General features: G+C 37.4%; 1 protein-coding gene across 5 annotated transcripts in view; it reads left to right on the plus strand.

Annotated features, from left to right (window-relative positions):
* Positions 1–418: 418 nt before the first annotated feature.
* LOC110053793 (serine/threonine-protein kinase MRCK alpha-like) overlaps positions 419–21,240 on the plus strand; it is a 41,510-nt gene continuing 20,688 nt past the window's right edge. For 3 of the 5 annotated variants that reach the window (XM_089287924.1, XM_089287926.1, XM_089287925.1), the window contains exons 1-32: positions 419–913; positions 989–1,080; positions 1,175–1,258; positions 5,312–5,407; positions 5,939–6,087; positions 6,816–6,909; positions 7,031–7,087; positions 7,938–8,081; positions 9,493–9,554; positions 10,363–10,463; positions 11,594–11,676; positions 12,006–12,085; positions 12,591–12,664; positions 13,210–13,296; positions 13,824–13,946; positions 14,204–14,287; positions 14,419–14,492; positions 14,982–15,156; positions 15,516–15,583; positions 15,914–15,985; positions 16,408–16,446; positions 16,566–16,639; positions 16,954–17,038; positions 17,258–17,314; positions 17,476–17,519; positions 17,760–17,865; positions 17,979–18,103; positions 18,672–18,777; positions 19,467–19,621; positions 19,784–19,884; positions 20,195–20,259; positions 21,125–21,190. In XM_089287924.1, coding sequence (XP_089144050.1) covers positions 733–913; positions 989–1,080; positions 1,175–1,258; positions 5,312–5,407; positions 5,939–6,087; positions 6,816–6,909; positions 7,031–7,087; positions 7,938–8,081; positions 9,493–9,554; positions 10,363–10,463; positions 11,594–11,676; positions 12,006–12,085; positions 12,591–12,664; positions 13,210–13,296; positions 13,824–13,946; positions 14,204–14,287; positions 14,419–14,492; positions 14,982–15,156; positions 15,516–15,583; positions 15,914–15,985; positions 16,408–16,446; positions 16,566–16,639; positions 16,954–17,038; positions 17,258–17,314; positions 17,476–17,519; positions 17,760–17,865; positions 17,979–18,103; positions 18,672–18,777; positions 19,467–19,621; positions 19,784–19,884; positions 20,195–20,259; positions 21,125–21,190 — 3,003 coding nt within the window. In that variant the 5' untranslated portion in view covers positions 419–732. The remainder of the gene's footprint in view (positions 914–988; positions 1,081–1,174; positions 1,259–5,311; positions 5,408–5,938; positions 6,088–6,815; positions 6,910–7,030; positions 7,088–7,937; positions 8,082–9,492; positions 9,555–10,362; positions 10,464–11,593; positions 11,677–12,005; positions 12,086–12,590; positions 12,665–13,209; positions 13,297–13,823; positions 13,947–14,203; positions 14,288–14,418; positions 14,493–14,981; positions 15,157–15,515; positions 15,584–15,913; positions 15,986–16,407; positions 16,447–16,565; positions 16,640–16,953; positions 17,039–17,257; positions 17,315–17,475; positions 17,520–17,759; positions 17,866–17,978; positions 18,104–18,671; positions 18,778–19,466; positions 19,622–19,783; positions 19,885–20,194; positions 20,260–21,124; positions 21,191–21,240) is intronic. The other 2 variants (XM_089287927.1, XM_089287928.1) reach the window with 1 other exon arrangement.

Here is a 21,240-nt window from a genome sequence, read left to right on the forward strand (position 1 = left end):
AAATTTTGACACAATGTCAAGTTACAATTCATAGCTAAAATATGGCATGGAATGCTTTTTTGTCTTTTTTTCTCGAAATACTAAATCAAACAACTAATATTTGTGACCGGAAGTAGTTTGAGTGTGTACGGAGTATACTTGTCACAACCGGAAGGGGACGTTAATGATTAGCAACGAATAGTCTCACGATGCACTTTAAGTCGCAGAATTTTCTGGATGTTATTTCTTTCCCACATTCATGGGTTACCGGTTGTTTTATCCCCAAAAGTGACCTCTATTGATTTTAAAAACTAATTACGTACTTTATAGTACTAATCATAGCTCAGTCAGTAGTAAAAGTACCCAGAGTTCTCATGTGGCTTTTTATGACATTACGTCACCGGTATGTTAGGCTTGGCTTTCCCATGATGCAGCTGGCGGTTCATCGGCCATATTTCCGACTTTTCTTCGAGAGCATCTGATGCATTGTTTTTGCGCAGGAACATCGGTCGAAGATTGGTTAAAAGTTCAAGCTTTACTCAGTTTATGATATCTTTCAAGGCCAGGGTTTCCAAACGGTGGCTTAGCTTCAGGAATTTGCTTTGACTTCCAGGCACTTGAGGAATCCCTTGACGCTTGTTCGACTTCAGTATGCCGCAGCAATTTGGAAGCGGTGTGGAATATTCTTGCGAATTTACGTGGTAGTCCGCCCTACTAGATCAATCGGTAATTGCCTGAAGGACAATAGAAATTATGGCTACTGAGGCAGCTGAGGAGAGACTCAAGCAACTCGAAAGCCTTTTCTCCTATGGCGGCAAAGAGAAAGGCTCTTATAGCGTAGAGACTTTGTTAGATGTTTTGCTACTGTTGTACGATGAATGTTGCAACTCCACTCTGCGTAGGGACAAGAATGTCAGTGAATTTATTGAGCATGGTAAGGATTTTATACCATTAAGGAGAGAAGTCTTGTTCTGCGCGCTTACTGAGACCTTTGTCGATTTATTTTCAGTTAAACCAGTGGCAACGAAAATCAAGGAACTTCGACTGCGGCGAGGAGACTTCGATCCGTTGAACCTTATCGGAAAAGGAGCTTTCGGAGAGGTACATGTATAGGAAGTGTCGTTTGGCTAAAATGGTCTTCTCTAATCCGTTTACACGTGAAACTTCTCCCACTCTCGTCTATTCCTTTTTCTAGGTTACCGTAGTTCGCATGAAGTCAAATGATAGAATTTTTGCCATGAAGACTCTGAACAAATGGGAGATGTTGAAAAGAGCTGAGGTAAGACTTGAAAGTCGTGTTCATTCAGCGTTGTTTAGTCTTTTTGGTTTAGCCCGATCCTTCCATTGGCTCCTCTCAGGCCTTGTGGAAATTAGATGAGATGAAATTGCATGGCTGGTTGTAGCGTAGAAAAAGATATGGCAAGTTAAGTCAGCTAGTGAAGCGAGGCAGAGACTAAGCTAAGGTTCTCTCCTATGTTCGTTTACTAAGCGACTTTACCATTGATCGAATGTTGATTATTCGACAAACTTTATCTTTCGATTCTGTTTGCGGAAAAGGAGGTAAAGTTGATTAGTGAAACATCGAACGAATGCGCGACGAGCGAAACAGGCTGTCATGTAGGTACAAATCTGACTGTATTAAAATTCGAGATGTGCTTTCCTATGGAATTTATACATGCGAATAATAAATAAAAAAAACGTCTTGTCAAACCTATTTTAACAGCAGTTTACACAGCTCAGAATATTTAGCATTGTTTATTTTGTAAGATTTATTCATGATAAAAAGTCGGTATTCTCTTTGTTTTATTTTTGTCGGCTGCATGATCTAGAAAAGGCCATGCAGGTTCCGAAACCCAGTTTTAGCATGTCTTGAGCATAGAATTCTTGTGCTGTCATTCGTGAAATAAGATCGACTTCTTTTGTGTGTGTGCATACATGTTAATGTGCAATTATTTCTGGACCCGTAAGTTCAAAAGTGGAATAGGGTAAAAGAATCGAAGATCTAAGCAAACCTTTCGTTATAATCAAGTGCGTCTAAAGCTATTACCTTCTACCAACATATCTGTTGTTCAAGTGAAGTTCACTTTTCTTTGGGTAGTAATTGGTTTGTTACAAATTCAATGATATTGGAACGACAGCTGAAATTATATTTTCATGCCATTTAGAAACATCATTTCCGCGTTTACAGTTGTAACGTACAGCGTTGTCCATTTCATGAACATTTCTTGCACATTTCTTGCACATAAAGGGAAAAGAGGTGACGATAGGTCAAGTTGAAACAAGACTGTCTTCTATTTAGACTATAAATGATATAAACTCATTTCTCGTTGTGAGGACATCCATAGTTGATGTGAAATATCTTGACATGAAATGTTATCCAAAGCCCTTTTGAAGTACGAGCTGGCAGAAACATAAACTGCTCCTTGTATTTTCTGAGAGAGAAACTCAAGTGTTTCACCACTTGTTGCTGTGATTCTTCATTGCGTGAAAGTTATACACTGCTATAGACAATGATGATTTGCTATGGCATTATTTTGACCTGCTGTCTGGGAAATAAGAGATTATATTCCACACGGCATGATTCCCAGATTGAAACCATGATCACAATGAACTTCATGTTTCTCTTTGTGTAAACAATGCAAGATTGCAAGATCAACTTTGACAGCTTCTCAGAATTTGATGATTTTTAATTTCCTGCTTGTTTGTTACAACAGATTGCTGAAAGTGTTCCTGGTATTTGCTTCTAATTGTTTTCATGTTTAAATATTCAAAATATTAATTTCTGGTTTGTTCTTATCTCAAGGCTTAGCTTGTATTTAGATTACAGGACTGGGGCTGTATGTAAATGATAGATTTTTATCTTCAACACCATCAGATGTTTATTCAACAAACATAGTTTTGATAAGAATCCATTGTGGTGTTACTTACAAGGTGTTGAATTTTTTAATAATAATCAGGATCAACAAGGACCTTGTAATGAAAATATGTAAGTTCATGAAGCAGTAATTAAAGATATTTTACAGGAATAGTATGGATGATTATTATTATTATGGCACTTGCCTTAATTATTTAATTGTATCAAGTTGATCATATTGCTGTTAAAATCGTTATAAGATCCCCTGAGTGATGGTTATAATAAATGATAATTAATGTATAAGTACGTAGATCGTGTAGTTTTTCATTCCTGTATATTTCAACTTCTTAATCAGTAAGCAAGCAGAGCGTTGTATTCCAAAATAGAATTTCTAGAAGATTTTGAAGTTTTAAAGACAGGATATTGAATTATGAGGAAAAAGCTTGAGCATTTTGATTTTCTTCATTTAGAGAATTCACTTTGTGGTATGTACAGTACAGGGCATGGTGTACTCCAGTGCTAATTAAGATTATATTTCTCTGCAGACTGGTTTGGCTTTTCTTACAGTGATTACATAACGTGATTAATTAATTATTTCTTAATTAGTGTCCGCAGCCCATGTGATACTTTGATAGCAAACATCTTGAACGTAATTTGCCAATAGAATTTGCTCAGGGCTGGGTGCTGGGGTTTTCTGTACTATTGGTTACTTCAACAGAAATTTCTGAAAAAGTAATAACATATTGGAGACTAAAAAATATACTCTACAGTTTTGCTACTTTTCTCCAATTTCCTGACTTGAAATGTTAGGGCATGCGATCTCTCTGTAATATTTACTGGGCAAGTGAGTAAATATCTGCTTTCCTATACTAACTACCCTGTTATTGTGACCACCAGATACAGAGATCATTGTCTTTTTCTTTGAATCAATAATCACCATGCCCGTAATCTGCTCACTCACTCTTACTAAAGTCAGTGATATCAGGAACAGAATCTGTTATTTCAAATTAATAGCCAATTATAAATCCACCAGTCTGGTCACTTGTGACACAGCAATATATAGAATGATTGTTAATTCCTGATCTGAAGTAAGATAAGTTGCTTAGAATTAATGGAATATGTTATGCATGGTAGCAATGCGAATTTTACTGAAAAATGTTACTCACTTAGTTGCACAAGCTAATTGAAACTCTTTGGTGCTGATTTTAGTTGTACACCTATGTTGCATGTGGGAAGTTTGACACAACCTTATAACAAGAATTGTCATGATCAGATGTAAATCAAACATACCTATGTTTCACTTGCATAGTTTTAGTCTTAATTTTCACCGAACAGTTCATGTTGTGCACTAGTCAGAACCTTGGCGCTTGTCGCGACAACAACAGGAGTCATTACGTAACTCTGAATTTCTGCACACTGGTTGAACGCTCAGGTTTTATGCTAGTGCTACATGTGCAGGAGCTTTGTATAAGCTAGTTTGCTCATAAAACTAGAATTGTAGGTTCAAATATAGCAGACATTGTGCATACCTCCAGGATTTATTTAGTATTTTGAAGAATATTTGAGCCATGAAAGAACTAAGCTATAATTCTGTTTTACTTTTAATTAATACATGTAGCCTGAGGATAGCGAGTAATTACCCAAACTTGAAGAGATTTTTAAGCTTGGTCTGCTGCACAATAAAGTTTTTCTTTGTTATTGTTCAATTTAGCATATTTTCTAATTTGTGCTTTCTACTCACAAAGCAAGGTTGTTTCCATGTGATCTCTGCTCTGTTGACTGGTTTTGCAAATTGAATTATTTTTAGAATCACAGCAGGGCTGGAAAAAAAAGTTGAATTCCAGCTTGCCCTTGGGACAAGTAGCTCTAAAATTTTGCTTGCCTGGGCTAGTCTTCATTTGCTCTTTTAATGATACAGTTGACAGACGACTACCTGATCCCTTGCCTATCAGGCAAATTAGAATTAAAAGCTACTTGCCCAGAGGGAAAATCTACTTGTCCCAGACAACCCGTCGACACGTTTTGGGAGCCCTGCACAGATATAACTTTTTTGCAGCACACTTTTTCCTCGAAACAGCTTTCTATGTGGAAACTACTGTACTGCTACGCTTCATGGGATGACATTTTATGAACTCTAGTCAAACAATAGAAATCATAAGTTCATGAGTCTTTCTCTGTTGTGAGACTTGTTCAAAACATTGAAGAATCCCATGCTAGAAGAACATACTTTTTGTCTATATCGCCAGTAATTTTCAAGTAATCCAGGTCAGTGTTAATTATCCAGTGATCTCCTGTCAATAATCCTGTAACTGTTCATAAAAATTCAAACCATAACTTGGTGTTGGTAGAAAAGAGGGTATTAACAGTGGGAGCTGTGAAAAAGCCCTCCTCTGCAGACTTGGCTTCTTTTCCTTTCTTGTGCAGACCCCGAGAAAAAGCAGAGTGTGTTAACGCTTTCATTTACTTATTACTCAATAGACTGCGTGCTTCAAAGAGGAAAGAGATGTCCTCGTGTACGGAGATAAGAGATGGATCACTACTTTGCATTATGCTTTTCAAGATGCTGATTACTTGGTAAGAAGCTGCAGCTTGATTTGTCCGCTTTAACAATGCTGTGTCTAGGAAAATAAGAGGCACAGTGTTCGAATGAGTGGTTGGTACAGCTCGGGTGTTGGCACTCTGGACAGCCAGTATCAGTGTATTGTGTTCTATGCCAAGGCACTTAAATGTACAGTGCGGCTTTTCACCCAGGCATGTTGAGGGTAGCAGCTTATGGCAGGAAACCTTATTAAAACGTTGGGTTAACTTTTGATTCACTAGCACCCCATCCAAAGAGAATTGTGGAAATTGTTGTATATGTCTTAAGTTGTAGACTAGTGCTGAGCAGTCCTTATAATAATTATTAGAATGCATTCAGGTAAAGGTTAAGTTTGTTACAATCCTTCCCAACAATTAAAGGAACCAGAAGGTTGGTCAGCTCTGTCATGGAGTATGTGATCATATTTTCAGCTGGAAATTGAAGGCGTAAATACAACCATGTAGTATTTAAGAGTTTACTTTAAATCTGTTTTAACAGTGTTTTTTTTTTTTTTAATTCTTGTGCAGTACTTTGTCATGGATTATTATAGCGGAGGTGATCTTTTGACTCTCTTAAGTAAATATGAAGATCATTTACCGGAGGAAATGGCCAAGTTTTATCTGGCTGAGGTGGTGCTAGCTGTCAATTCTATCCATAAAATGGACTACGTGCACAGGTGTGGTAAAAAAATTAAAAAATAATAAAACACAAGATAATCATGTCTAGACTAAGTGCCAGTGTCACTTAGTTCTGTCTAAGAGCTGTTTCCCACTGGGTATTCACACATATAAATAATTGTGATGCAAGTTGCACATTTTAAAATATCATGTGTCAATATTAGAATAATATTATAATACTGGTTGTTTCTATACTGACAATTGTTATAATAATTATTTCTAGTATAATTAACATTTGTAATTAATAATAAATATATTAATACTCTTAGGACTCACATAGATGTTTAATGCATTGCTGAAAAAAGCGCACTTGTCTGATGAAGATAACAAAAGGAGAGAATGAAGAAAGGAGAAACTTAGAAGAAGATATATTTAGAAAAAAAAAAACACAAAAAAAAAACACAAAAACTTGGACATTGTTTTGCCAATTTCAGGACTAGGTTTATTATTATTATGAAAATAAACATACCATTTATTAATTAAATTCCACATACCACTGTGTATATCCTGGGATATTGCTAAGAAAACACTAAACAGGCGCTGGCTTCTCTGGGCTTAGTGCCTTAAAAGACTTACTCCAAAACTCTGTTTTCTTGTGAAATTTGTGCCGGTGATAGGCTCTCACTTAGCTGGTGAAATTAGCCAGCTGCCGGCTCTTACAGGTAACTACATTCAGGCTGCAGACTGCTCTTTCAGAAGTTCGTACCGATATTTTTTTTTTTTCCAGGGATGTCAAGCCAGACAATGTTCTTCTTGATGTTAGTGGACACATCAGATTGGCAGACTTTGGTTCTTGTTCAAAGCTTGGCAAAAACGGCACTGTAAGTGGATCTGTGCTTAAACAGAAATTAGTTTTTAATTAACTTGTTTTACAGCTGTTTAAACATAGTAACCAAGGTGCACAGTTATGCAAACTCTGCCATGTTATTGATCTTTTTACAGGTTAGGTCATCAGTTGCTGTGGGTACCCCTGACTACATCTCTCCTGAAATCCTGCAGGTACTCTTGGAGCATTTATTTGGTTGAATAATTATTTAACTTTTTTTTTTACGACATAGCATTTTAAACATAGAAACATAGCAGCCTTGTCCACTTTGGGTCTTGTAAATGGACCTTGATTCAATGCCAAGTTTCCCTGTGGTCTTCGCAAGTTCATGATGCATGCACAGCACAGGGAAGCGGTCGCAATCTGATCAAATATAAAAAAGGGTTCATTGTATCTTTATCACTAAATCTTTATCAGGAAAAAAGAGTCTCGCTACTTTTGTAGAATCTCCTGATTTTTGTTATGGGTCTCCGGATTTCCCTTTATCAGAGATTGGCAGGTCTGTTAATGTGTCATCTGTCATGTAATTCTGAGGTAATTAATCCCTCAAGTGCCTGACCGCTTTGAATGCTGTGTGCCATACCATTTCCACTGAAAATGGGTGTGTAGTAAAAACCTTCATATGCCATAAACTTTTTCACTTAAACTATAGACTTGAATGCATTTTCTGAAAGATTATAGAATTGTCTCTTCAATGTGGGTAATTTCACTGAGGTTGACATAATTTGATATCCATATGACATCACAGCAATGGGAAATTAGCAGTCTCTTGAAAAACCTTCTACGAATCTCAGATGCCAATAAAAGTTGTTTCCTTTGTGCTGGAAGTTTGGCTATACAGTATACCCAGTATGTCATATAGGCATCTCAGGGACAAAACTCATGACGTGCTGAGTACACCATATAGGCACTCAAGGAGTTAATTGGATGCTGAGGCCTGGTGGTGTTAATCCATCCTTAACTACATTGATGCTGCTAAAATGGAATTCTAATTAATTGTAATCATTTGTTTTCTGTGCACAGGCCATGGAGGACGGGAGAGGGAAATATGGTGTTGAATGCGATTGGTGGTCGTTGGGGGTCTGTATGTACGAAATGTTGTTTGGTGAAACTCCTTTTTATGCAGAATCACTGGTGGAAACATACAGCAAAATCATGAGCCACACTGTAAGTTCAAAATAGTGATTCTCTTTACCAGTTGCTATATACAGTGTATATCAGTTTTGAGAATTTGGTAGAAGACCACCTTAAGAGTTATTTGAGCTTGAATGATTATTAACCGCGCGGCCATGGGCCGAGCGTGGTTCATGTTCTACCCTTGGTTTATTTTTTTTAATTTTTTTTTTGTCGGAGACCAGACGCAGATCTCCACTCGGCCAACTTTGAATTACGCAATCTGTAATGTTTACTCGCCAAACTTTGTTTCTTCAGGGTCAACAGAAATCTCAGATTACAAAATCACGCCGAACCTACACGTTGCAAAAAAATCTCTTCAAAACCCTGACATCGAAGCGATATATCACTTTAGCGTTAATAGCTACCTCATATCGGCAGTATTAAAATCTATTCGTTGACAATCCAGCTTCACGAAATCGAACAAAACCAGAACTAAATATTATTAGATTTTTTTTGTAACCTAGCTTCATTGCGTGAGTCAACAAAGGAAGCGACGGTCGCCCATAGCCACCGAAACACATTAACATAACCAGTGAACCTACATTTCGGTCAAAAAAATCCAGGATTATTGCCTGAAAGCTGAAAATTCAAGAGGAACATCTTTTTCGAACTTTTCTCAAGTTATTTAGACGAAAAAATGACCTCGGCGGACTCCAAAAGAGAACGAAACAAAAAACAGAACGAGACAGTGAGAAGAGCCAATAATTTATTCACCGCGTGGCCTTCGTTACGTTCACGTTAAAAAAACCTTACTTCTGGATAATTTCAGCCTTACAAGTCAGCAACTGGTCCCAAATTACTTTCTGTATCCTTACAAATGTCCTGACTTCCATCTCCGAAAGATTTGGCCGCAATTTTTTAGCAAATAAATATTTCGCTGACAGCAATCACCATTACGGTGGCTTGCAACTAATTCGCTAACTTTACAAAACCCTCCCGAGGGGGGGATATGACGAAAAGAGCTGAAAAATGATGACCGGAAATAGAGTAATTTTCTCAGCTTCCAGTGTGCCAAATTTGCTGGAAATAGGTTCAAAACCGATATTTTTTTTTCGTTTTTTTTTTCTTCGGGTCACTCATGCTACCAAAACAGTTAACTTTTAAAAGCGTGGTTGTAAGATCTTAAAGATCTTCTTGTTTAATTCTGCAATATTCTTTTATCAAAAACCTTTCTAGTTTCCATGTATTGTTTGTTTTATTTATATGAATTCACATAATATTGAGTAATTGCAGTTATGACTGAGGCCAAATATTGTTAGCAAATTTTGATTCTTTTGGTGTACCTATGGTAATGATTAACAAAATGAAGTCCATCACATTATTGTCAAGGACTCATTTTGGAGTGGAATCACTGTAAAACAATCATTAATTTCTTTCTCACCAGTATGTATTATTTTTACAGGGCAAATTCAATTTTCCTTCTGATGTAGAAGTGTCTAATAATGCAAGAGATCTAATGCAGAGGTTAGTTTATTCAAGTCAAGTAGTTTTAGTGTCTGTTTACACTTAGATGATATGTTTTTCCTAGTTTATTACATCACAGCAGGCATGGGGGCAGGTGGCGCAGTGGGTTATTGTTTGTGCGCTCACCTTCGGATCAAGTGGTCGGGGTTCAAGTCCTGGCCGGGGACATTGTGTCATGTTCTTGGGAAAGACACTTGCAGTGGTGTATAAATGTGGTGTATACGTATACCCAGGTGTATAATTGTGTACTGGGAAAATTAATGCTGTGTGTAACCCTGCAATGAACTAAGGGGACTGTATATCTGGGTTATTGACCAAGCATGAGGTCAAGATGGTTGGATATTGGCTAAGTTCATATTTTGTGTGTTTATGGACTGAGACAAGGTCAAGGTCCATAATCACACAGTTAATAGGAATGAAGTCAATATTCAGCCATCTTAAAAGAACAAACTGTGTCAATAAAGGATTTATCAGGTAGCAAAATAACACCATTTTCTTGCGGGACACGGTAGGTAATTTGAAGTGGGCAAGATAGCACAATCTTGCCTGCATCTAGCCAATCACAGTGCTGGATTTGGTTCATCTGGCCAACTCACAGAGCTAGCCATATAATAATACTCCTTGTTGCTTAATGCCACAGAAATTGGAGATAAGTACTGGCCTGATGAACACAGTTAGCCTCCATATATGTAGTTACAAACAAATGGTATTTTATCAAGTAATGAGTCTCTCTGCACCCACCTATCCTCTTCCAAATTTGATTAGAATTCACAATATTGAACTTATTTTGTTGTTGTTTTGTTTTCAGACTGTGCTGCAAAATGGAGCAGCGATTAGGTCAAAATGGAATTGACGACTTTCGAAATCACCCTTTCTTTGAGGGAATTGATTGGGACAACCTTGGTGATAGTAAGTTGTAATTAATATTTTATATTTTCATTAGGAATATACCATGTTTAGTTTCATTTTGGGAAGTCATTAATTTATGGTTTTATGATTGGTGGATTAATGTTGTTAAAAATAGGTTGTGTTTGATTGAGACCGGCTGTTTAAACTGCAGTCAGTTTTTGTTGATCTGATTGGGTTAACTGAGGCACTTAAAGTTAGTTGGGATGTGTTGTGGGCAGGAAAAAGTGTTTTGGTTAATATACATGTCTCTTGGTGTGGAAGGCATGGTTGCCTCATGGTTAGTGCACTCTTCCCCAAATCAGGCAGTCTGGGTTCAAGCCAATGTGTTTTGTTTATGGGCAAGACACTGTGATTGGCTAGTATCCCATCCAGGGGGGAGTAGAAATACTCCTAGTCACTTCATGCTACAGAGACCAAGATAAGCTCTGGCTTTATGAGCCACATGGCTCATATGAAGGTGTTACCATGTCTCTGGGCAAGTGTGTGTACATATAATAACTAACTTGACCAACCTAAAGCAGTTAATCTCAGTAGAACACCATGACACTGTTGATACTTTTGGCTTGATTTGTTAAAAGTTTCAGAATCAGTTTATATATAGTTAAATGGAATTTAACATAGTTAATGACTAGGAGCTAGTCTGGGTAGTAACGTTTTTGTTGGTGTTTGTTAGCGTCTTGGCCGTCTGTTAACATTTGTTAAGTGTTTGTTGCATTCTGTAGCGTTTGCTGCAGTCATATGGTTGTGGGAGCCTTGGGGCTGACATTGTCCAGCGGTATTCTTGGTTAGTACGTCTGTTGTTGTCCCATGTGCTTGCAGTGTGTTCGTTGCTTTGTTAGCATGGCATTGTCAGTTGAATTATAGTAGTTTAGCGGTTCTCGGCCTTCCCTCCCTATCCCCCCCTTTTTTCAGCAGTCTTTTTTTCCACTGAGCTATCTGGCTGGAGTGTAATGGGTGCCTGAAGGGGGGGGGGGGGGGGGGGGCTTGTGGTTTGGTTGCAGGTTGGGCAGGCCAGTCGGGTGTTCTAGTGCCTTAGGATGTGACTGCGGTTGCAGCCCCCGGGCTTCGCAGGCACCTTCCCTCCTCTAGCAACTTGGGCGTTAATTATTGTTGTCTTGTTGTTGTTTCAGCTGTCGCTCCATACATTCCTGAGGTCAGCAGTCCATCAGACACTTCAAATTTTGATGTGGACATTGACGACTCAAGAGCAAATGTATGTGCAGAGAACTTCCTTTTTTTGTAATGATGTGACGTTATTGCTACATAAAAAATTACCTGCATGTGGGAAGATTCACCATTGACTTTCATAAGGTTTTGTTACACAAAGGGATGGGGTAGTTTTTCAGTTAGACTCAAATTATCATATCTGAGAATTCAATATCTCAGGGGGGTTTTTACCAGGGGAAGACATGATTAGATTTTGTGAATTTAATTTCTCTGTTCTTTGCTACCTTGTTATAGGTTTCTGTGTGCAATTTGTCAAGGTTGTTAAGTGTTCTTAGGATACATGAATTGAAACTTGATTACAACACTTTTTTGTAGGATGCTGTGAGGCCATCCTCTGTGTCACCTTTCACTGGACATCATTTGCCATTTATTGGATTTTCATTTACTGAGAACAGGTGAAACAAATAAGCAAATGAGGAAATAAGTAAATACAATAACATGAAAGAAATTGGAAATAGCAGTGCCACGCTCACTGTTTCTGGATCAAATTGGAATTTGGGAGTGCAGGAGGTGTCATGGAAGTAGGAATCTGTTTCATGCAGAAAAGTTTGAACTGGCTGTGGAGTTGTCAAACCCTGCATAATGTGTCTTCTTTTCTCTTTTGCTTCTCTCAGCTAAATAGAAAACATCTCATTTACAGTGGAATCCTGAGTTATTGAGCCCTTGATATTCTGAACACCATGATAACTTAACCAGAATTTGTTCCCCTCCCCTCAATCAAACACCAATTTTACCCCGAATTTCACAAACCAGCCATTTTTTCAAACTAATTTTTTTTTCCCTTGGAGGTTTGAAAAACTGGGATTCCACTGCGATTCCCAGTGGAAAATAATGCAATACAAGTTAAAATTAAGCCGGAAAAGAAATACATACTTATACATATTTTTTCTTGCACTCTAGCCGGCTGTCTGATAGAGCTAAAACTGTAGTCAAGGAGGCTGGAGATATCACTCTGGAGCCTGTTGCCAACAATGGTAAATACTTGTTTCTTGCAAACTCTAGAGAAATAGTGCTTTCTCTCCTGTCCTTTAAGTGATACTTGACGCTTAATCAGTGAAGTTCCAAAATTTGTTAGCTGTCAACACTGCATATGTGTCTATGATTTGTCTTAAGGAACATGCTCATAGATTCACACCTTTGACAAATAATTTAATTATAGACATCAAATGCATTGTTTTCATTTACTACATGTTTCTCTCGCATACTGCTAGCTGTATTTGGAAAGGTTTATAGAGTCAAAACATTGACCCACTGACACACACAAAAAATTTTTGAGCAATTTTGAAACAAAAATGTACAGTGCAGTTGCTGGAGTGATATAAAAGACAAAAAGTCAACATGTTTGATAGATGAGTTGCAACTTGGTTTGACTAAATGTGGAAAATAACACTTGAACGTTGAGTCACAATATTCTTCACGCATCGAGACAAAATATCATTGACAAGCCAATCTGTGTGGTAATAATTATCTGTAAAATTAATCTCAGCAGTATGTTAATTGGATATGAAAATCTGTCTAGTCCCCAGCTCACTATCTGTTGAAGCTTATGAAAGAAGAATACAGAGACTTGAGAGAGAGAGAACGGAGCTTGTCAGGAAGCTTCAAGGTGTGTTGGATTATTGTTCAAGTCATTATCTTTGCACAATGTTTGAAAACAAAATATGACTACAGTGGATGGTCACTTACTGCTGTTAGGTTCGCAGATTGTTTTCAATCAAAAGTTAAAGGCTGCTTTCACTAAGTAGCAATGGAGTTGGAGTTGTAAGTTAACTCATGACTTAAATTGGAGTCATGAGCAGAGCTATAAGCTTGATGGAACCAATTCCTTGTATGACACCATCACTTATGATCCAGTGAACATGAAATTGTCAGAGTCTGAAGCAGATGCGAAAGAATCAAGAAATCATGCTGCCTGGAATCAAGCATTGTGATTGGTTTATTCTTCAGGTTCTGCTTGCATCTCTTACAATTAGTAGATCTTTAGCAACAAGTCATAAGTGGAATCTCTATTCTGCTTCCCACTATGCTTGTTTGATTTTCACCAGATCGGATCACTCCATGCTTCATCTACAGCTTAGTCCTTATGATTAATTGTTTGGTATGATTAATTGTTGCTATACTGTGCTGATGTAGAATCAACAAAAGCTTTACAAGATCAAGTGCTGTCAGTTGATGGACCCAAGAGTGACGTGGTGGATTCAGTGGAAGTGAAGAGATTGAAAGATGAAATGACATCAATGAAGAAAAAAATTATGGGTGAGTAGAACCTTGGTTGGGGTATGTTTCCTGTTTGAGCAAGTTGTTCTTCAACTGCCCAATTCAACCTCTTTTGCAGAATTTAAACCAACAGAAACTCTCTCATTTGTGATTGTAGCACTAAGAAATCACGGAATGAATTGAAAGAGTTAGTTGCATGAGTTAAAAGCCATGTTGACCAAAGAAAAGTAAGGTTAATTACTTATGTACATACATGTTGATACTTGTCTCTAATTCACTTTGTTTTGAATCAACAGAGTATGAAGCTCAATCCGCAGATTTAGAAAAAGAACTTCAAGATGCCTTAACATCAAGGAAAGACCTGGAGTCAAACAATGAAGGTAACCTTATTTTACTAAAGGATAGTAACATTTTTACAGTTTAGCGGTAACTGTGACTTGGTGACCGGGATGTTAGTGTATATTATTTAATGACAAGACCTTAGGTTCACTGAAGCTCTCTTTTCTTGTAGAAATGAGCTCCAAGATGAGGTCTCTGGACAGAGAGGTCAGGGGCCTGAAAATGGAGAAAGAGGATATTGAAAGGGTTGGTTCTATTTTATTTTCTCGCCAAGCAGTTGCAATGTTGTATAAATTCTGTGGAAAATGATTTTGTATTTGTTACTACTAACATTAAACTATAATGTTTGAAAAGAAGAGGTGAAAAAGGCCAGGCAAAGTCGGATCTTCTGATATTGATTAGCACTTAAATGCTCTCCTCAGAATATCAGCAATGCACGTTGTGAACATAGGCCAAAAGGAAGCCATTCTTCATCAAAATTGTCCCAATAAGAACAAAGGTAGATGTATTGATGGCAGAGGGAGAATCAGTACACTGAGTTAAGGGCTTAACCCTGAAGCAACCCTTCCCTCCACCTCCAACAGCTCTCTGGTAAATGTTTAAGCCACTGGCATCTAAGGGCTTATGTGTCCGATGGTGCAATGAGGACAGATGATGGTGATGATCTATATTTTCACTGTGGAAGTGAACTTGAGAAAAGAGAATCTAAATTTCTTCCCTGCTTGATAATTTCAGGTTCTTCAGGAGGCGAATGAAAAAATAGCTGCACAACAGAAGGAACTGAAGGAAGCACATAGTCAAAGGAAACTAGCCATGGCAGAGTTTAGTGAATTAAACGATAAGCTGGCTGATATAAGATCACAAAAAACCAAGGTGTCAAGAATGCTTCGGGAAAAGGAAGAAGAAATGGGTAAGGACTTGCTGGTTTCCTTTTAACTGTTGTTGTTGATTACTGAATCTTAATTGTAAAATATTATTAATAGAGCAGTTTTCAAATGAGTGTTGTAAAACCAAAACCAAAGTCATCAGTATGCTATGTGATTGGCTTGCGATATTCATGCTATTTTGTCATCCAGTTGGAAGTAAATCCAAAATCAATCTCCCCTTTCTTGCACATGTTTTCCCATGCTCCTTGTCAGCTTTATGGATTTACTTCGAGTTTTTATTGGTCCACTGGATTTTCTGCGTCCTTTGTGATTGGTCAAAGTAATTACTTATTTTGACACTACTGAAAACAGCTCTAACCCTTGTCTTTTAACTGTTTTACAGAATCAACATTACAAAAGCTTGATGGTCTCAGGCAAGAAGTGCGAAACGCTGATAGAAAGAAAAGAGAAGTAAGTCCTTTTTGAAAACATTTTTGTCATTGAAAACGCATTATATGAGTTTTTCACTTTTCACACGCAGTATCCTATTAATTTTGTGAAATTTTCCCTTGGCTGTTGTAACCAGTCCAAATAGCAATTTGCTGTTGAGTGTTCATGTTGTCAACACAGAAATTCAAATGGCAACGAGCTTCATTCTAACCAGTTTGTCAACTTCAGGATGTTGATTTAATCTGATTTGTCACCAAATTCTTGCAACTAACTTTTAAGTGGATTTTTGACAATGGCTAAGGAGAGTCTAGATTTTGAGCTTGGGACAAATGGAAGTGTTTTTATTCTCAGTTTGCAGCTCAGGTTGAGGAAATGTCAGCTGAAGCTAACAAGGAACGCAAACTTAGAGCAAGGAGCGACCAGGTTAATAACTGATTAGGATTGCTAGATGTTGTTTATTGTGTTGCCTTGTGTCAGTACTGCCTCTGTACAAGTTGTCTTGTGCTTGATGCTACAAGATGTATCTTCATAGCGAATTTTGTGTTGATACGATTGTGATGGCCTGAAACCACTATTGAAATGTCACAAAAAGAGAAATGTTGTGTGTTTATTTTCAAGTTTCAAATCAACACAAAGGTTATAACTTTAAAGAGATATCTGTCCAGTTGCTGAAGAAAACTGGAGTACAGTTAGTGCTGATTCTGAAGACCTGTGGCGTTACATTGCCCTGGTTTTCTTAGCGCTTCTCTGCTCCTTAATTGGTATCTATGACAGATGCAAAGTTTCCTTCTACTAGAGATATAACTGTGCAATGTTAATAACACAGCACATCCTCCCTCTTTCAGAATGCAAAACAACTCGAGGAAGAAATTGAATACTTGAAGGTAATATTTGATAACTTAACAGTGCTGTTTATTACACATTTTTGAAAACATCATTCAAAACATGGGTAGTGTACTAGTCATTTATCATAATTTTAGCTGATGCTATGTTACTTACATAGGCCAAACAGAGAAGTCTGGGGAGACCATTTGCCACAGACACAACAGCAGAAGAGCAACAGCAGGAAATTACAAGGTATTACATTATGCTTGTTACAAGCTGAATCCTGATACCTGATTGGTTCTGCAATCTCTGATCCATTTGTAATTATTGCGATCCGAACTGTAGATAGCAAGTTTTAAAAAGAGGAACAAGGACACCATATGGAATTTGATTAAAAAATAATTGCTTATTTCTTGATTGTCTTTAAAAGTGTATTGTCCAACTTGAATTTGGCTTTCACTCATTTAATTTGGTGTTTTTACAGTCTTGGTGTTTTGCAAAATAAGTTAAGAACAGAATATTATACACTTGACTTTGTAATATTTTGATTGCTTGTTTGATCACAGACTGAAAGCAGAGATTGAGAAACTCAAACTGGAATATGAGGAAACTACTACACAAGAGCAACAAAAACACTCCAATGAAGTCAAGGTAAGTCTATCTGTTTTTAAATTTTTCTGATTATAATGAGTGGTATGTTTAATCGCATAATATGCAAGTTTCATGTGATGTATAAATAGCAAAATGGTACAGTATAAAGTGTTCTTGATCGTGTCTATCTTGTTTTCTTTCCTACATAAGCATGAAGGATCTGAGTTGTGTTAGTGTTCTTGACTGATTTTTTGTTGTGTTTATTTTCATTTTTTTCAGGAACTTAGAGAGAAGCTTCTTGACATGGAGTCAGGCAGAGTGGCCTTGAAGAATGAGGTAATTCAAAGTGAAGAACAATAAAGATTAAGTTTGACTGTTTGTCTCAGGCAGTGGACACCTGTGATGTAGATCATGACGTTTCAACCACTAGTCTTCATTGTCACCATATGCTTGGGTTTTCAGTGGAATGGCTGATAATTATCTGGCTTATTTTTCAGGTGTCAGCATTAACTGCCAAGGTGAATGAAGCAAGAATGGACAGGTATGTAATAACAAAAAGTGCTGAATGAGTAAAAATACTACTCAATATCCCTTAATTTAATGTTACACACTAATAATAAACAGTACACAAAAATACGGCTCAATAGCTTTCATTTGAATGGTCACACACTTGGGTTTCATCCACAGACTCAAAAGCTAGAGTTACTGTGTACAGTACCATGTGAAAGTGCTGCTTGGATGTTTTTGTTTTGTTTTTTTTAAGCCTGTCTCTTTGTTACAGTCATAGAGAGCATCAAGAAGCAGTTGAAGAACTGAAAAGAAAAAGTGAGAGAAACAAGACACTTCTTGAAGAAGAGAACAAGAAACTTCAAGCTGACATTGACAAGGTTCGTGTCATTGAATGTTAACGTTTGATCCACTCCATAATCTTCTTACATAAATCAATCAATTAGAGTTTGAAATCCTGGATATTAATTGCCATGTTAATTTTATTCTTTAGTTGACTGGGACATTGGAACGTACCGTCTCTGCTCATCGCAAACTTGAAGAAGAGATGAGAGATAGCAATGAAAAGAAAGATGCTGTCGCTCATTGGGAAGCCCAGATTGCTGAAATCATTCAGTGGTATGTTTTACCCACTTTTGGCTTTCAAGAATGGCATAAGGACAAAAAAATTACAAAAAAGAAAAAGAAAATTAAAAAAGAATGGCTTGGATAAAGATTTTGGGGGTTCTTACGGGAACTTAAAACTGGTTTAGAGCGGTTTTCAATTGAGTGTCGTAAAACCAAAACTAAACCAATTACTTACCAATTACTTACCAATTAGATTAGTCAACCAATCCTAAACCGTAGTAAAACCAAAACCAAAACCAAAATAATTGTGTAATTACTTTCAACGCTCAATTGAAAACTGCTCTAGTGTGTTGAATCCAAAACCAAAGAAATTTTTCTGGCCAATCACTAAGGACACAGAGTCCAGTTAACCAATCATTAGTCAAGGCAAACATGTAGCTGATGCGAACTTCAGGAAAATGTGTAGGTGCCAGTCACAGTTTGTTTTGATTTTACTTCTGATTGAAGAAGAAAGTTATGCAATTTTTTTTCAGCAAATCAATCAATGTAGTAATGCAAATACATGTAACTTTAAAACTGCTCTGGTCAAGTAAAATGTTAACATACATACTTTATTCAGGGTGAGTGATGAGAAAGAGGCGAGAGGTTATCTCCAGGCCTTAGCAAGTAAGATGACTGAGGAACTAGAAGGTCTCAAATCGTCTGGATATGCCACAATACCACGGGTATGTACAAGGAAGTTCTCTGTCAACCAGAAATATGTTTTTTTTTTTTGTTTTTTTTTTTTTGTTTTGTTTTGTTTTGTTTTGTTTTGTTTTTTTTTTAAACCAGAAATATGTTAGCCACCTGGCTTCTTTTTGTTTTTTTGTTTGACTGGAATGGACTTTTGATTATCTAAAGCTTAGGAAAGTATGAAGGGCAATGGATGGTAAAATCCAGGACTAGCCGAGAGGTCACCTGAGACCCTTGTATAAAGGGTCTGAGACTAAGACTTAAAGGATTTTAGACTTGGAAACTAATGAAAAAGGGACGTTGTGACTCGTCAGTAAGGCACCCAAGATTTCAAAATCATATCAAAAGTTTTGGAGATACAATATTTTGTAGGTACCATTTGTAAGCCCTAGTATGGTACAGCCAAACCTCTCCGTATGAAAACGTCAGAAATGCTTCCAAGATTTCAAAATCAAATCAAAAGTTTCCGAGACTCAAGATTTTGTAGGTACCATTTCTAAGCCCTAGTATGGTGCAGACAAACCTTATGAATAAATTATAAACAGTTGACTTGCCATCATAGACAGTCTTTACCTCCATAATATGGACACCGGTCTCCGCCCCTTTGGTGTCCATACAAGCGAGGTTTGACTGTAATCTGGAAGTGGAATTTATATCAGTTTTATACTTACACGTGTTACAGGGTGAGAAGAACCAGTGGCAGATGAGGAGATCGCAGAAAGTTGACAAACAAGAGATATTAACACTGCAGGCAAATCTCCAAGCCGAGATCCAAGCCAAGCAATATCTTTCAGAAGAGATGAACAAAATTAAAGCAGCAAATGTAGCTAATGAGAGGTAAAAACCTGAGGGGATACTTCCTATTAGCAGGCTAATAGGGATGTGCTGTTGGATGGGGTCACATTTTCACGACTGGATTGACTATAATGGGGTTGCATTTTAACAGAGTTACTGTTAAGCGTTAATTGTTGTTGTTAACATGTTTTGTATTGATCGTAGGAAATTGGGAGAATCAGAAGCACAGTGCAACACTCTTCGAGAAGAAGTCAAGCAACTCAAAACAGAAATTGAGCAACTGAAAGCTGGTGGCAGGTCTGCAGGTATGTTATTGTTTGATTGAACACCGAATTCTCATAATTGACAATATAAGTGGTGTAGGGTAGACAGTAAGGAGAATTAATGTTGAGATCTTGGGAGTAAAAGGGTTAATGTGACTTTGGAGATTTGGAAAATTCAATCTAAGTCCTAAAATAAGCATCCCTTTGATTAGCATCTGTCACGCAGTGATTGAAAACAGAAAGCTAGGAGCCCTTGCTTTCCAAGCAGGTTACGTTCGTCAAATTTATTGTGTTGGTTTAGGTTCTGGGGTCTAGACAATAGGTAAGAACTGAAATTTTGTTTGTTTGACAGATGGTTTCCCTCTCCTGTATGTTAAAGAATCTACACGGGACTCAAGACTTGATAGTCTCTCTGAGGTAACATTTCAACAGTGGGAAATGTAAAAAAATCGATAATAACTTGCTTGTCATTGAAGTTATGGGCAACTTCAATCTCGTTCCCAGAGCCCACGTATCTTTTGGTCAGCGCCAAGACACGGAGCTCTGGAATAATCAATTTCCAGACTCCAAGATTTTAGGGGTTCCGGTTTCACGGTGCATGCGTGCCTTGGTTTAAAACATAGCAATCTCGTTCCCAGAGCCCACGTGTCTTTTGGTCAGCGCCAACCAAAATACACGTGGGCTCTGGGAACGAGATTGGGGCAACTTCATTTCATGAGTGCCAAATCTTACAAGAACAGAATTTTTTTGGCTGTCCATAGTAGGGTAATTTCATGTCCAGAATTGGAATTCTGGACATATTAGAATATTGCAAACCAAACTTGTATGTTATTGCAAGATTTCTTGTGTAAAGAGTGCGAAAGAAATTACAATGATTTGATCCCCTTAAATTTTGATCGAGTAACAATTTTGAAATGCATAAAAACACATGTTTCTTAACCAGTTGGGTTTAAAATAACTACAGCAACTCCAAATTTTCGTCTTTCGTTTTCACTTCTTATTCAGCAAGTAATCTTTGCCTTCTAACACAGAATTTTTCTCACAATAAAATATCTTGCTAGTTAGACAACATCGTTGTTTACTGTCCAAGGCAAAGATTCCTTTTAGCAGTGCCAGGAACATTGCAAACCTTAGGTATCTCAATGCTGCGAAAAAATAAAAATTAAGTTCTTCAGTTTCCTCTTTCCCGTGCAAACTTGTGTCACAATGAATTAGCAGGTCAATTTGTAAGAACCATTAATTTACACTGTGTAACTGGTCGAATCGTTACTCTGTTTAACAGGAAACAGAGAGTCAACTTGGGGAGCTTTCCCGCGGTGAACCATCTGGTGCTAGCAGTGCTCCTGATGTAAGTCTTGTGACTGTTATTCGAGACATCCATTATTGGTCATCCATTCT

This window comes from Orbicella faveolata, unplaced genomic scaffold (genome assembly GCF_042242905.1).
Source record: "Orbicella faveolata isolate gen_17 unplaced genomic scaffold, um_ofav_v1 contig_15, whole genome shotgun sequence".
Classification (NCBI taxonomy): Eukaryota; Metazoa; Cnidaria; class Anthozoa; order Scleractinia; family Merulinidae; genus Orbicella; species Orbicella faveolata.